Source organism: Suillus bovinus, assembly GCF_016758785.1.
Source record: "Suillus bovinus strain UH-Sbo-P2 chromosome Unknown EDB93scaffold_57, whole genome shotgun sequence".
NCBI classification, from domain to species: Eukaryota; Fungi; Basidiomycota; class Agaricomycetes; order Boletales; family Suillaceae; genus Suillus; species Suillus bovinus.
In genome coordinates, this window is record NW_024542113.1 from 73,991 (window position 1) to 87,026 (window position 13,036).

General features: G+C 49.1%; 4 protein-coding genes across 4 annotated transcripts; 2 read left to right on the plus strand and 2 right to left on the minus strand.

Moving 5' to 3' along the window:
* Nucleotides 1–677: 677 nt before the first annotated feature.
* EDB93DRAFT_717020 (uncharacterized protein) lies at nt 678–2,193 on the minus strand. Its single transcript, XM_041457200.1, has 8 exons — nt 1,872–2,193; nt 1,771–1,803; nt 1,550–1,722; nt 1,419–1,501; nt 1,160–1,366; nt 954–1,092; nt 782–898; nt 678–728 (listed from the first exon to the last, which is right to left on the minus strand). Exons 1-8 carry the CDS (start codon nt 2,082–2,084, stop codon nt 722–724), a joined length of 972 nt encoding a protein of 323 aa, XP_041304710.1. The 5' UTR covers nt 2,085–2,193; the 3' UTR covers nt 678–721.
* A 334-nt stretch (nt 2,194–2,527) lies between these two features.
* Nucleotides 2,528–3,661, plus strand: EDB93DRAFT_1090638 (eukaryotic rRNA processing; the record flags this gene model as incomplete). The annotated part of the gene is made up of 4 exons (XM_041446288.1): nt 2,528–2,758; nt 2,810–2,940; nt 2,994–3,283; nt 3,333–3,661. The coding sequence occupies 4 exons, from the start codon at nt 2,528–2,530 to the stop codon at nt 3,659–3,661; spliced, it is 981 nt and encodes a 326-aa protein (XP_041304711.1).
* Nucleotides 3,662–3,723: 62 nt separating this feature from the next.
* Nucleotides 3,724–7,487, minus strand: EDB93DRAFT_1299561 (CHAT domain-containing protein; the record flags this gene model as incomplete). The annotated part of the gene is made up of 3 exons (XM_041454666.1): nt 7,089–7,487; nt 6,804–7,037; nt 3,724–6,744 (listed from the first exon to the last, which is right to left on the minus strand). Exons 1-3 carry the CDS (start codon nt 7,113–7,115, stop codon nt 3,724–3,726), a joined length of 3,282 nt encoding a protein of 1,093 aa, XP_041304712.1. The 5' UTR covers nt 7,116–7,487.
* Nucleotides 7,488–7,721: 234 nt separating this feature from the next.
* EDB93DRAFT_1253304 (uncharacterized protein) lies at nt 7,722–11,280 on the plus strand (the record flags this gene model as incomplete). Its single annotated transcript, XM_041453433.1, has 3 exons — nt 7,722–8,177; nt 8,361–8,960; nt 9,013–11,280. The coding sequence occupies 3 exons, from the start codon at nt 7,722–7,724 to the stop codon at nt 11,278–11,280; spliced, it is 3,324 nt and encodes a 1,107-aa protein (XP_041304713.1).
* Between the last annotated feature and the right edge of the window lie 1,756 nt (nt 11,281–13,036).

A 13,036-nucleotide genomic window follows, 5' to 3' on the forward strand; every position in this document is an offset into this window, starting at 1 on the left:
ATCAGCAATGCATCCAGCCAGCAAGGCTAAAGCTCGATAATACTCACAAACTGTCAAGGGATCGGCAATGCATTCGGCCAGCGACGCTCAAGCTCGACGGAGGAACACACTTACATACTGTCAGGGGGCCAGAGACGTGTTCTGTCAGTGAGACTCGAGCTCGACAGAGGATCAACACACTCACAACCTGTCAAGGGATCAGCGATGCATTCAGCCAGCGAGGCTAGAGCTTGAAAGAGGATCAAGACACTCACAGCCTGTCAATAGATCGGTGATGGATTCAATCAGCGAGGCTCGAGCTCGACAGAAGATCAACACACTCACAGACTGTCAATGGATTGGCGATACATTCTGTCAGCGAGGCTCTAGCTCGACAGAGGGTCAACAGACTCACAGACTATCAGGGATTCAGTGACATGTTTGTTCAGCGAGGCTCGAGTCCGACAGAGGATCAACACACTTACAGCCTGTCAAGGGATCAGCGATGTATTCAGCCAGCGATGCTAGAGCTTGACAGATGACCAACAGACTCACAGCCTGTCAAGGGATAAGGGATATGTTCGGTCAGCGAGGCTCAAGCTCAAGAGGATCAACAGACTCACAGCCTGTCAAGAAATCAGGGATGTGTTCAGTCAGCAAGGCTCAAGCTCAAGAGGGTCAACAAACTCACATCCTGTTAAGGGATCAAGAATGCCTTAAGTCAGCATGCTGGCAGAGATGATCAGACACTACTAGTAAAAGTAAGTGTCCGATATAAACCTAAGTTTTGAAATATTCCTACAATCTCACTGAGGTATATGGAAACCACAAACCCAACTCGTTTACAATCTGGCGGTCGGATTTCCCAGATATGCACGATGAGATTTTCTGAGAGAAGTTTAGGTGCTGTGCAAGTGGCCTCAATACACGGTGAGTGATCTTCTGTCGCAGATAAGAAAGGTTCGAGGAGTTACCATTTGACTGCATATCTCATGCACACCTCCAAGTTGGTCCGCTGAGTCGAGACAAACATCTGTTTGAGTGTATCATCATCCAAAGTTTCAGCCGTGCGTTCAATAAGTGGCCCGCAGTCTGCATCATCCTTGTCCATATCTAGATGTCGGAGAGCAAAGATAAGCCGTGAATTGATTATTAGCAGCTCAAGAATTAGTCGACTTACCAGGCAGGCATATGTGACATCTTGGAGGACGATGGTTGCCCTTGGAGTTGTACAAAAGCTTTAGTTGTGGCCCATTGACGAATGCATCTTTGGCATGCTGCGGGGCCAGCGCTTCAGCATCTTTTCTCGATACTCCCTTGCTTATTAGCTCTGCAAACTCATCATCGTAGAGAGCGTCGAATTTAGTGAATAACACTATTACTGCGACTGACAATTGGAAATGAGTCGATGATACACAACAGCAGATACAAAGTCTTACTGCTTCCAGTATCACACTGAGAAAAAAACTTGACTTCCCCTTCCGTGAAAGACCTGCCATCCTCGTCCATCGGAATGCAGTACCTATACCACAGATGTGAGATAGCGCACGCCAAAAAATTATTCAATTACCATATGACATGGATTCGATCGCACAAATGTGGCTTCTTAGAACGACTTGCGATAAAAGCCTTCACCTTATCGAATTCGGACTGTCCTCCTGCCTCAAACCCACGTGAATCGTGGAAGACGAAGCCTGGGTTGTTTCGAAACACCATTTCATTCTCGATGTCGTGCATTCCGCGCTGAAAACTGGTCAAGTGATGTTACTAACAACACAGAATACACCCTACCTCTCTAGATGCCATCAACACGGCAGGATCTATCTGAACTCCAATGTCCATCGGTTAATCTAAGATCATTCTAGTAATACTACTGGTATCATGGACCGCACCTTTTTCCCGGCGCTGTTGTATACTTCTGGGTTCTCCCGTGTCTTACAAACCCTCCGGAGGATGGTGGTTTTTCCTGCGTTCGCTCTTCCAATAATGAGTATTCGGAAGCGTTTGATATTTCTTCTTATCTCCAAAGCATTCATGATGGAGGAAGGCAACAGTGTGTGAACTCTTTGAGCGCCCGAAGCATTTAGTATGACGCTTAGGAACATCTTTTTCTAGGCTTGGATTGGATGGCGATGACCGACTCTACTACCTTCATATTATATCCCCCAACTTGCAGTGCAACTTTTGCGGAAGTAATACTTGCATCGTCCGGGTCAGTTTCATAACCATGGTCAGCTGGCGGATCGGCATAGACCAGAAAGATTGCGCACTTCGCCTGTAGGATGGGCCCGGGAGTTAGGTTTATGTCCTACTAGATCAGTGGGATGGATTGTGCTACAGGGCACTCTGTAGCAAATCATGTTTCCTTGATGCCGCCCTACTATGATATATCTTATGAATACATGTTTCGTGATGGTCTACGTCGTGTAATTAATGTGCCCGCGCGACCTGAAATTTTACAAGGTATAGACCTAGTACCCAATTAGGAATTAAGGTTCGACTGAATAACTCCACCTGATCCTAGACTCAGACATTGAAGTCCCCAGGCATGCATCCAGACCGGCCGTATCTTGCACATTCACCTTTGGACGAGGGCTCAGCCGGTGACAGTGAGGAGGAGGTTGAGGAGGTTGAAGACGAAGAAAACTCTGAGGATGGGAGTGAAGCGGGCTCAGATAATTCAGAATATGAAGAAGAGGTGGTGGCACTCGATGATCTCGAAGATGGTCATATTGACGAAGATGTGGTTCCAAAACAAAAAGTCGAAATCGACAACACCGTATGTGTCCATCCATTGGTCGAGCGACATGCGAAACTCACGACTTTCCAGGTTGCTCTTCGTCGCATAAGAGAGACAATTCGACTCGACCCGTCATTACCATGGACAGATACCCTCGTTATATCGTATCCAGAAGTGATAGAGGCCGATGTAGATGACGACCTCAATCGCGAGCTTGCGTTGTCAGTGCACTTTTCCATTTTGCTTCGTTAAGAAAAACTCATTTTGCATCTAGCTATAAACAAGCGCTACATGCCGCCAATACTGCCCGCACGCTTGCTGCCTCTCATTCTCTGCCTTTTACGCGTCCATCAGATTATTTTGCAGAGATGGTCAAGTCCGACGCGCACATGGAGCGTCTTCGTTCACGGTTACTCGATGAACGTGCCGGTATCAAGAAATCCGAAGAAAAGAGAAGAGAGAGGGAGGGGAAGAAGTTTGGCAAGCAGGTACAGATGGAGAAGCTCAAGGAAAGAGAACGTAGCAAGAAGGAGATGGAGGAGCGACTTAAGGGGCTCAAAAGAAGTACGTCTTGATTTCTACTGAGACAATCAACTCACCAATGTCCTCGTAGAACGAAAAGGTGCCTTAGAAAATGCTGAGGCTGATGGCGCGGATGGCGATGCATTTGATATCGCAGTTGAAGATGCCATCGCTGACAGACCTGCTAAGCATGCCAAAGGCCCTGGTGGGAAGAAGATGACGCGTAATGCGCGCGATCAAAAATTCGGCTTTGGTAGTCAAGGCCGGAGGTCAAAACAAAACACCAAAGCTTCCACGGACAACTTTGATTCTGCACCAGGGAAAAGAGGAGGGCATGGATCGAAGGCAGGACGAGGGGGAACAGGAGGTAGTAAGAGGCCAGGAAAAAGCAAACGTGTCGCCTCTAGAAGTCGTAAATAATACAGTGTATCTGCATCTAGTCTTTCAGCTGGTATGTACGTTTTCCCTAAGTATCTCTCTAGTCATATTCCGACATGGATGAATAAGATCCTTTGTTGCAGTGGGACAACACTTTTATCCACTCTTTTTGCAGCTACATTCAAAGCCACTGCTGCATGCTCAGAGTCCAGTCGCTCTGGTGATTTTTCGAGGAGGGCTTCGTAAAACGCCGAGACCATATTGACCACGACGGAGTCATCCACAGCCCACATGGTTCCAACAACTCCCCTAAAGCCTGCAAACTGCATCGCAGCAGCAAGATGCACAACTTCGTCTGGGGCTTTATGATCCCCAGCGGCGGTGTGGCACGCCGACAAGAATGCAAATTCTGAACACCGCACGGAATTGGATGGTGCGCGAACAATGTCCAAGAGCGTCAGAGGTCCATCGCTCATGGCAAAGCATGACTTGAGAGGGCGAGTCACATCTTGCTTCCCATGGCAGGCAAGGTGAACCCAAGGGCTTGAATGAATAGCGCGGAGGGACTCTGAACATGTTGCGCTTTCGCCAGTCATTCGTGTCATCGGAATAGCGGGCGCTAAGATGCTTTGAAGTGAATCGAGTTCTTCATCAACCGTCCCGAGCTTTGAAAAACCACCCGTGGGTGCTGCCTGTCCTATAGCTAAGACCCGTGGCGGTGTCTTGTCGTTGAGAACGTGACGTGATTTCTGGCACCGCAGGAGGGCAGAAAGGGTCGGTGTGTACGATGAAACATAGAGATTGGGTAGACCTTTCTCGCCTTTCCGCAACGACGCTGCCGCATGGAGCGGAATGCTATTGAAACGACCGGTGGGACACCACCATATCCTCGAACCTTTGGGAAGGTGAAGAGAAGATTCTAATCTTTCGACTACAGGAAAGACAACGGTGTCCCATATTTGACGTAATGACTCAGTAAGCGCCCTTTCCATGGAGCGTCCTCTGCCGGGACTGGTAGCAAAGTACCTGAACTGGTCAGACAATCGAAGGATATCAGGTGTATTGATGTCTGGCAGGGGGATGTGGATTGGATCGTGCTTGTGATGGACGATTACTGCATCACAGGAGTATTGACTGGCATTCGTGATGATCACTGGCCCATTCTTTGCAGCTTCCTTAAGCTTAGCGAAGCTCGGTGCAAGAAGAAAGTCGCCGAACCCGTCTATGAGCCGAATCTGATCTACCACGATGTCCCATTCCTGGAGGAGACATCGGTAGTGTTGTAACCCCTCTTCAGTCACAGCACCACACGCGGCGGCTTCAAGAAGGGAACCCAGCCTTAGAAACTCAGAGGCTAGTTGACAGCCATGTTCACCGGCGCTCTGCAAGTCATCCAGTGGCATCCTGAAACGCGCGAGGTATGTCCATAAAATACCTCGTCCGTGCTCCAGCATCTCCACGGCGAGTGTGACCAGCCCATGTCTGAGAGCACACGATGCGGCGTCTACGGCCAAAGAGGCTGCGTATTCACGGACTATGCGATGTCGTGATTCAACGGATGGCTTTGTCGTGAAATGGTGGTCGAATATGCTCAAAACAATCTGGTGGGCATCCAATGCTGACGGGTGCTTGTGTGCCTCCGCTTCTTTAACCCATCGTAACGCAACGCGGAATTTTGGCAGCGAGCCTCCAGATATATGAGTTGACGCAGCTCTAAAGTACTGAAATGCTTGCTCCAAGTGGTCTGTGGATTGCGGTGCCTTGGAGTAGGCATGAAGGTGGATACGGGTATACTCTTCCCAAACGTCGAGAAGATATGGGTGACCAGGAGTGCACATACCGCATGCCTCGTCGAGATGTTGGAATGCAGCTTGAAGCATGGCATGATCCCCTTCAAGCCCGTATTTAAGACCCTTTGCGTTTGCTAGCATGACGTGAGTGGACAATCTGTATTCATTGCCCTCTTCACGTAGTTTCAATGCAGAAGTACCTAGCTCCAATGCCCGGTCCAGGTCCTTGGCGTCATTGTGGTACAGGAAACGCGTAGTAAGAGATGAAGCGAGATTGTGAAGCAACAACGGCCGGCGAAACCCTTCTGGGCTAAACTGGAGCGCTTCAGAGTGATACTCGATGCATTGGTCAAGAAGACGAGGGTTTCTCTGTTCGTTGAACAGTTTGCAAGATGCGTTGGCAAGGTTGCTTAATAAATCAGCGCGTTCTGGATGTGATGGAGGTCGCAGGCGGAGAGCCTCGCTGTAGTGGTCTACAGCTGCAACAAGGTCATCAGGATCCCCCTGACACGCGAATCGGGACTGGAGGGCGTTCCCAAGCGAGCATAATGTGTCAGAGTGATGGGGATGAGACGGTGACAAGACATGTAGCACTTCATAATGATTTTTGATGGCTGTTTCCAAGTCAATCATGTCACCGGTGTGTTGAAAACGCTTGCGAAGGGTAGTTGCATAGTTATCGAGTAATATGAAGCGATCTGGCTGGTTTCTGGGGCAGATTTCGAGCGCTTCGTGGAAGTAACCCAAGGAGATTTCAAGGTCTGCCGGAGACGCTTGTAGTTCGTAACGGATCATGATTGCACTCGCGAGATTACTAAGAGCATGGAGACGCCCTTTGTGCCCCGCTGGACATAGTTCAATAACACAACCATAAAACTTGACGGCTTGCTCCAAGTCATCAGCGCCCGCAAGCTTTTTGAAGCGCAAAAGCAAGCCATTTGCAAGGTTATTGAGCAGGACGGAACGGTTTTGATCTTCGGAAGATATCTTATCGAGAGCTTCTGTAGAATAGGCGATGGATGATGTGAGATCTGAAGCATCACCTTCCTGTTGGTAGCGAAAGAAATGCGCGAGGGATAGATTACCGAGAATAAAAGTGGGTGCATTGGAGGCATAGAAGTTGACTACAGACTCGTATAGGTAGATAGCTTGGCTAAGGTCTCTGACATTTCCCCGATGGGAAAAACGAGTGACCAGGGCATCGGCGAGGGCAATCAGCCATGTTTTGTGTGTAGGATCGGTTTCATCGGAGATGCATGCGTATTGCTCAATTGCGAGATCAAGGTCTGATTGATTCATGTGGAGCTCAAAGCGTTTCATGAGCATTTGAGCATGCTTGGCGTGCATGATTAGGACATCAGGACTGTCTGGCGTTTGAAGGTCAATGGCCACACTTGGCAATGGATGGCAACGTCCAAGTCAGCAGTATCGCCAACGAGATCGAAACGCCGGGATAGAGCAGTGCCCAACTTCAAAAGTTGGTCGCTTCTGCTGCATTGGGAATCAAGGGCATCTTCAGTAAGGGCTGTGTTGTAATGACTGATAGCTAGCTGGAGGTCTTGCAGATCACCCTGATCTCTAGACAGTCCATACAGCTCATCTCCAATGGCAGTATGGTCTTGATGTGACTGACGAGACATTGTTATCGGTTTCAAGCGATTGAGATGACGGCCACTTACTGTAACATCATCTTCGGTGTTGGCCATCTCAGAGATACATCAACTTGAACAACAAAGACGTTGGAGTGTACGGCCGGTTACTGCTTACAAACCCCGAACAGAGTGGTATAACGTATGCGTGAAATTGCAGCATATATGCAAGGAGTAACACACATGTGTGATATCACGAAATGTGCGAAGCTTGTACAATAACTTGGAGGTATGCATGAGAATGTAGCATGTATGCAAGCCGTAGCAGAAATGTGTGAAATATAATGGTTGTACATGTAACAGAAGTGCTTTATGCTGCCTGCAGAAGTGAACGTATATCTGAGCATATTGAATGTAATGAGATATGATCAGATACATGTTCACTTCGTCGTCTTAGACTCGTCAGCTGTGACAACTGAAATGATAGAGTTGGTATTAATTATAATTTACTACCAGCTTCCGGCTGCTCCCGTCGGCGTTATCATAAGTACGTCCCTGAAATTCCCACGAATGTTTCCCTTGGACCGTCTGCTTTGTAGTCACTGCCCAAGGTGTCGAAGTCGCCCTATCACTAATTTCTGCTCGCTGTTCTCAACAGTGAGAACGCTGTCAGGTCTCTTTTATTTTCTCCTTGCGGGTTGATGATTAGCCTTTCTGGCTGTGATGACGCCGCGCCCACTCATTTCTTCTTCGAGGCGTCCTGTATCCGCCATCTTCCTAGGATCGTTACCACCCAAGGAGCAGGTCATTCCTAACTTTCCTGAGCCTCCAGAAAGCCCAAGTGCAATATCGAGTTCATCTGGTCTTCCTTCACCACCCGCAACCAATTCAACAGGAAGCGGATCAACAGGTGATAACAAGAGTCCGACTCCAAGCAGTCTACGCCAGCGACCTGCCTCGTATGCCGGTAGCGTAAACATGCCCCACCGTAATTATGACACACCCAGCACACCCGAAAAATCTTCCAGAAATATTGACGACGATGACGACGACGAAAACGATTATTCAAATGAAGAAGACGACACCGCTCGCCTTGACCGCAGTCATGCAATAAAGAGTCCAAACGAAAACCTCATGGCTTTGCAACGAGTTAAAAGCCTTGCTGAGCGCAACCGCATGGTACGTGTTCTTTGGCTCGTTGACTCTCATTCTAATTGGAGCCTGCCCTTGGTAACTTGCACGTGTCTTATGTTATTGTGAATTGCAACAACTCTAATTTCACTTTTGTTCCGGCGGCTCTACGCTTTTCCTACATGAAATTATACCATCTAACTCTGTTACATTTGGTTCATTCTAACACAGGCCCTGAACAAACTTTCTTCCTTTTCCCGTACTCCCTCTCCTGCAAACTCCCGCGCATCTCGATCCCCGCTCCCTCCTATCCATGCATCCACTTCCTCATCTTCCTCTTCTGCAGCCTCCCGGATTTCCTCCCACTCGCGTTCTAACATCGTGACAAGACAGTATGATGGAGCACTGCAATATGATAGTGCACTTTCTGGCTCTGAGACAGAACGCGAGAGTCAGCGTGCTCCAACTCCCTCGTACTCTAATTCACATTCCAACTCTCGCTCATATGGTTCCTCATCTCCAGAACGTCCATCAACGTCTCCTCCAAGCACTAGTACAAGAGAACGCCGCATATCTGCTCCCGCTTCACCGGCTAGATCTCGACGGCCTTCTCCTGCCCCTTCGCACACTCCTCGGAAACGAGTATCTATCGCCAGTGCACTATCTGTCCCTAGAGATAACGCAGCGTACGATGTGACGAGTGCCGCACTAGCCGCCGTAGCATCTTCACGACGGAGTCCAACAGGTACAGGTAGCGTTAACCGGCGTTCGCGACAGCCGCTTCCAAGGGAATTCAGAGACGGTGATCGAGTCCGTACTTTGGATAGCAGGGTAAGACGCCTTATTCTAGTTTTCTCGACTTCCGCTGACAGACGGACTTCAGACTTCCATCGAGCCTATGACACCACATCATAACTCGCGTCAGGATAGCTACACTTCTAATGCCAACACCTCTCACAGAACCTCTTCATACACAAATCCCAATCCTCAATATTCACCACGCGGCACTCGGGCTAACCTTCCGTCAACCGTTCGCGAACTGACGCGCCGTCACCAAACGCGCTGGCTATCGGACGATATCTCCAACCTTCCAGATTCTAGTCGCAAACAAACACAACGCGGCGGCAGCGCCGAAAGCACCCTGGGAGTTGGAGGACGTCTGGTTGGTGAAGGCTTGCGTGCTGCTGGCATAGGTATGCGGAACGGGACCCAGACCAACGATGACGTCTTTGCACATAGCAATGGCTCGCACGTGTCTTTACGTCGCGCACGGACGGCTGCCTCTGGCACCCGTCGAAACGTTGAGTGGGAGGACGAACACAGAGTTGCAGATGACAGGAGTAGGGCAAGCGGCTCGAGTGGCACGCGACTCAGTGAAGGTGTAGGTCCCTCCACAAGGCCACATCTGTCGTCAGATCCGAGCAGAGCTTCATCTTCACTTTTGGTTGAACGAGACTTGAGAGGGGCGCGCACAGCTTCCTCAAGGCCAGCAACCTCGATGGCAGAGTTCTATCACGAGGAGGATGAAAATTCTGGAAGGGGAGCGGCATCTTTGCTCCGCTCCAGGCGGCAATACTCGGGTATTGAGCGACAACATTCGGGAGCATCGCCTGGTATCCGTCCGCTTCCTCCTCAACAAGCCCCAGCAGCACCAACACCACCAGACAGATCACGTAGCGTCGCACTCACTCGACGTCATACAACAATGACACCTCTTGGGAATGGGTCGGTCTCCAGTCACCAACAGAGCGCGGAGCATACCAAGCTCATGCTAGAGTCTTTGAAGATGTTCGAGAATGTCTTGTCCCGTCTGCCAAATCAGTCTGCGTCTGCACCAGATCTGTTCCGCAGCGCAGAGACTATCGTTCTTGCTTCTGAGAAGTTGAATGCGTTGTTGAGAACGGGTACAAATCGAGCGCTGGAACAGCAGATTGACGCTGAGATGGATGATGAAACATCGGGTACGATACCCACGGGTGAAATTTGGAGGAGGGTCGGAGGGGAGTACCGCGAGAGCCTGCGTGTGAGCGATGAAGTCGTCCGAACGATCACAGGATTTTTGCTTGGAATCGGCAGAATTGTAAAGGAGGCATCCGCTGGTGCTTTGAATGAACCCGGACCACAGCACTCCAGAAGCGGCCTTGATGATGACGTTTCCCGTCGAACACCCGAAATAGATAGGAGCAGTAATAGAAGTCGACAGGATGGAAGGAGGAGTGTGGAGTCAAGACGGAGTTGGGAGCCTTCTGCTCCCACTGCTGACTTGTCCAGAAGGCTAAGTGGCCATGATGAAGGAGTTGTTGTACGTCCGCCTTCGTCAAGAGACCGTGATCCAGAAGATCAGCCTTTGTTTCGCAAATCCCTTCCTCTTCCCCCGCTGCCGCTTTCTGCCACACGTAGGCTTTTCACACCACGAGAACACCGTGATCGTCAAATGACGTCAAATGCACTCGCTTCTCATAATTCCTCGTCCGATATTGTTGATCTTTCTCTAGAGTATGAGCCTTCACCGACACCTGCCGCTCGGGGTGTGCCTGCGGGCCGCCAAAAACCACTTCCATCTCTTGCCGTCCCCCCTCCTCTTCCTACCTTACCTTCTGAATCGCTTATGAGCAAGTTGACGAGCAATTCACTAGACAAAAGCAACTATCGCAAATCATCTACCACATCTGCTGCTACCATCCGAGGTATGCCCCTGCCACTTGCCAATCCGACAACCGCTGTAACTACCCATACGGTATCCAATTCCCCTGAAAACTCAACATTTCCTCTATCACGCGTTGACTCCAAAGACTCCGTTCGTTCGTCTGTAACATTCTCACGTCCTTCTGAAGTATCACTATCTGCGCTGCAACAACAGCATATACGAGACGAGGCACGCAGGAAGGCCATTATGTCCTCTGCCAACACTGAAGAAGACGCAAACGTTCCTCGGGCACCTTCGCCTGCTCAAGTCCGTTCTCCACTTTCCGGCTCAGAGACGGAGCGAGATACTCGCCGGCGAACGTTTGGTGTACGGGCTGCTCGTATGTCATTGGACAGCATTCGTGACGAAAGGGAAGGTGACAATGGCAGTTCTCAGTCACGCACCGTCACTATACCTTCGCAAAGGCGGGAGAGGCGACGGACTGTGACTGAGGTGTTTTCATAGCGATCTTAGGGTCGCTGTGCGTGTGTTTCCCCAGCCTCTCTCCAAAGTAAGTCCAATTGACGATTGTTGGTGACTATACACTAATGACTGGGAAAGAAATCCGAGTTGTAATTTGCCTTTTTCTTCTCTTTTCTGCCATTTGTGCATTATATCCACGGCATTCATCTCGACTACACGGACTCTTTCGGCGAGCATTGCCCGATCCATCCTCTCATTAACTTTATTCTTCATCCCATCTCTTGCCCCGGCTGGCTCTCCGATTGTTTTTTTGTCTGCTCTCTCTTCTCTCTTCTCGTTGTTTGTCTATCTTGTCTTGTTATAACATGTGTCTTACACCGCACGTAGGTATTTATGCCCTCGGGTACGAGTATACTACGCACGAATATGATAGGTCTTCCGTCGAAACACTACTGGTATTCTCGAAGATTATCGTAGAGCTTTCCTAATTTTATCCTGATTGGCTAATTGCTGCATATTGTGAGTTGGCAAAGTTATTCTAAATGCTACGAAGTGCTTCCGATGCTGAGACGGTACAGTGCACATTATGTCTGGTCAAGCTAGCACAGTAACATTTCAAACTCCGCTAGATCGACTTCTTATACACTTGCACCAAACTTACACTGCAACGACATCAAAATTTATTTAGTATGCTTCGTCGATCGGCGAGCAGGCCAGCCTTACACTACACATCATCATATCTCAAATCACAGCCAATCCTGAAACTCAGCAGAAAGAGTTCCTTCGCCCCTGTCTATTCGTGGTAGGTATTAGGTGCCAGTGGGCTGCAAGTCTTGCGACTACATGCTGATATATCGTGTCTAGTGATTTAACGGTGATCGGACCACGAGCAGTCAACTGGTTAGCGTCATGAAAAAATTGCATTCGACGAGGACATTGAACTTGAAGTTACCGCCGTCGCTCCATAATTCAAAGTATTAATACATCTGATGCGAGATCACGCTGAACTTCTGTAATAGGTCGGAATACAACAAATATCTATTATCAAACATATGTCTCCTCGGTGGTTCAGCGCTCAGCTATGTATAGTGGCCGTTGGGGCTTTTCCATGTTCAGTTGCTCCTCGGCGATCCCCTAATCTAATGATATCGTTTCTGTCGTCCGTCCTTCTCAACGCCCGGATACCAGACATAAAGCGCACCACTAAGTATATTTTTGGGAACGCTTATGGTTCAAGACCTCGTGCTTTAACTCCGCAGTTCCCTTGCTACTAATGACAGTTACGCACAAGTGGCGTGGACTCGTGACTGGCCGCCTTACATGCCGATGAGACGGTGTGTCAGTGAAAGGCAACTGCCAATCATAACACTTGGTGCTGAACGAACAGAGTATAAATATCTGACTTTGTCTTAATCAGGTATGTGTGAGAACTAGTACGCGATTCTCATAACATGCGACACATCGTGCTGATCGTTAAGTTTAGGCTCTTGAGTACTGCCTCCTTCCACATAAGAAACCAAAAAAAAGCTCTTTGTTGCTCGGCAGCAGAGCAAACCCACGTTATCTCAGAAAGAAAGTTGACCCATAATCCTACATTCCAATACCGTCATAGTCTTGGTGGAACGTACCCCACCATAGACCAACATAGTGCGTTTCATCTACTTACACTCCACGAAGGTGCCGACTAAATGCAGAATTTGATAACACAGCGTCCCGAAACATGTGTGTCTTTGATATCGCAATTTCCGGGGATACTATTATGACCTCGGGGCCGGATGCGGAACTTGCCTGCAACAAT

What these genes read in the sequence shown, in the direction of transcription:
- EDB93DRAFT_717020 (XM_041457200.1), bottom strand. Translation starts at nt 2,084, where the DNA reads ATGTTCCTAAGCGTCATACTAAATGCTTCGGGCGCTCAAAGAGTTCAC. An exon ending in GATCGAATCCATGTCATATG is followed by an intron (nt 1,502 to 1,549) that starts GTAATTGAATAA and finishes TCTGTGGTATAG; the next exon opens with GTACTGCATTCCGATGGACG. An exon ending in ATGTCACATATGCCTGCCTG is followed by an intron (nt 1,093 to 1,159) that starts GTAAGTCGACTA and finishes TCCGACATCTAG; the next exon opens with ATATGGACAAGGATGATGCA.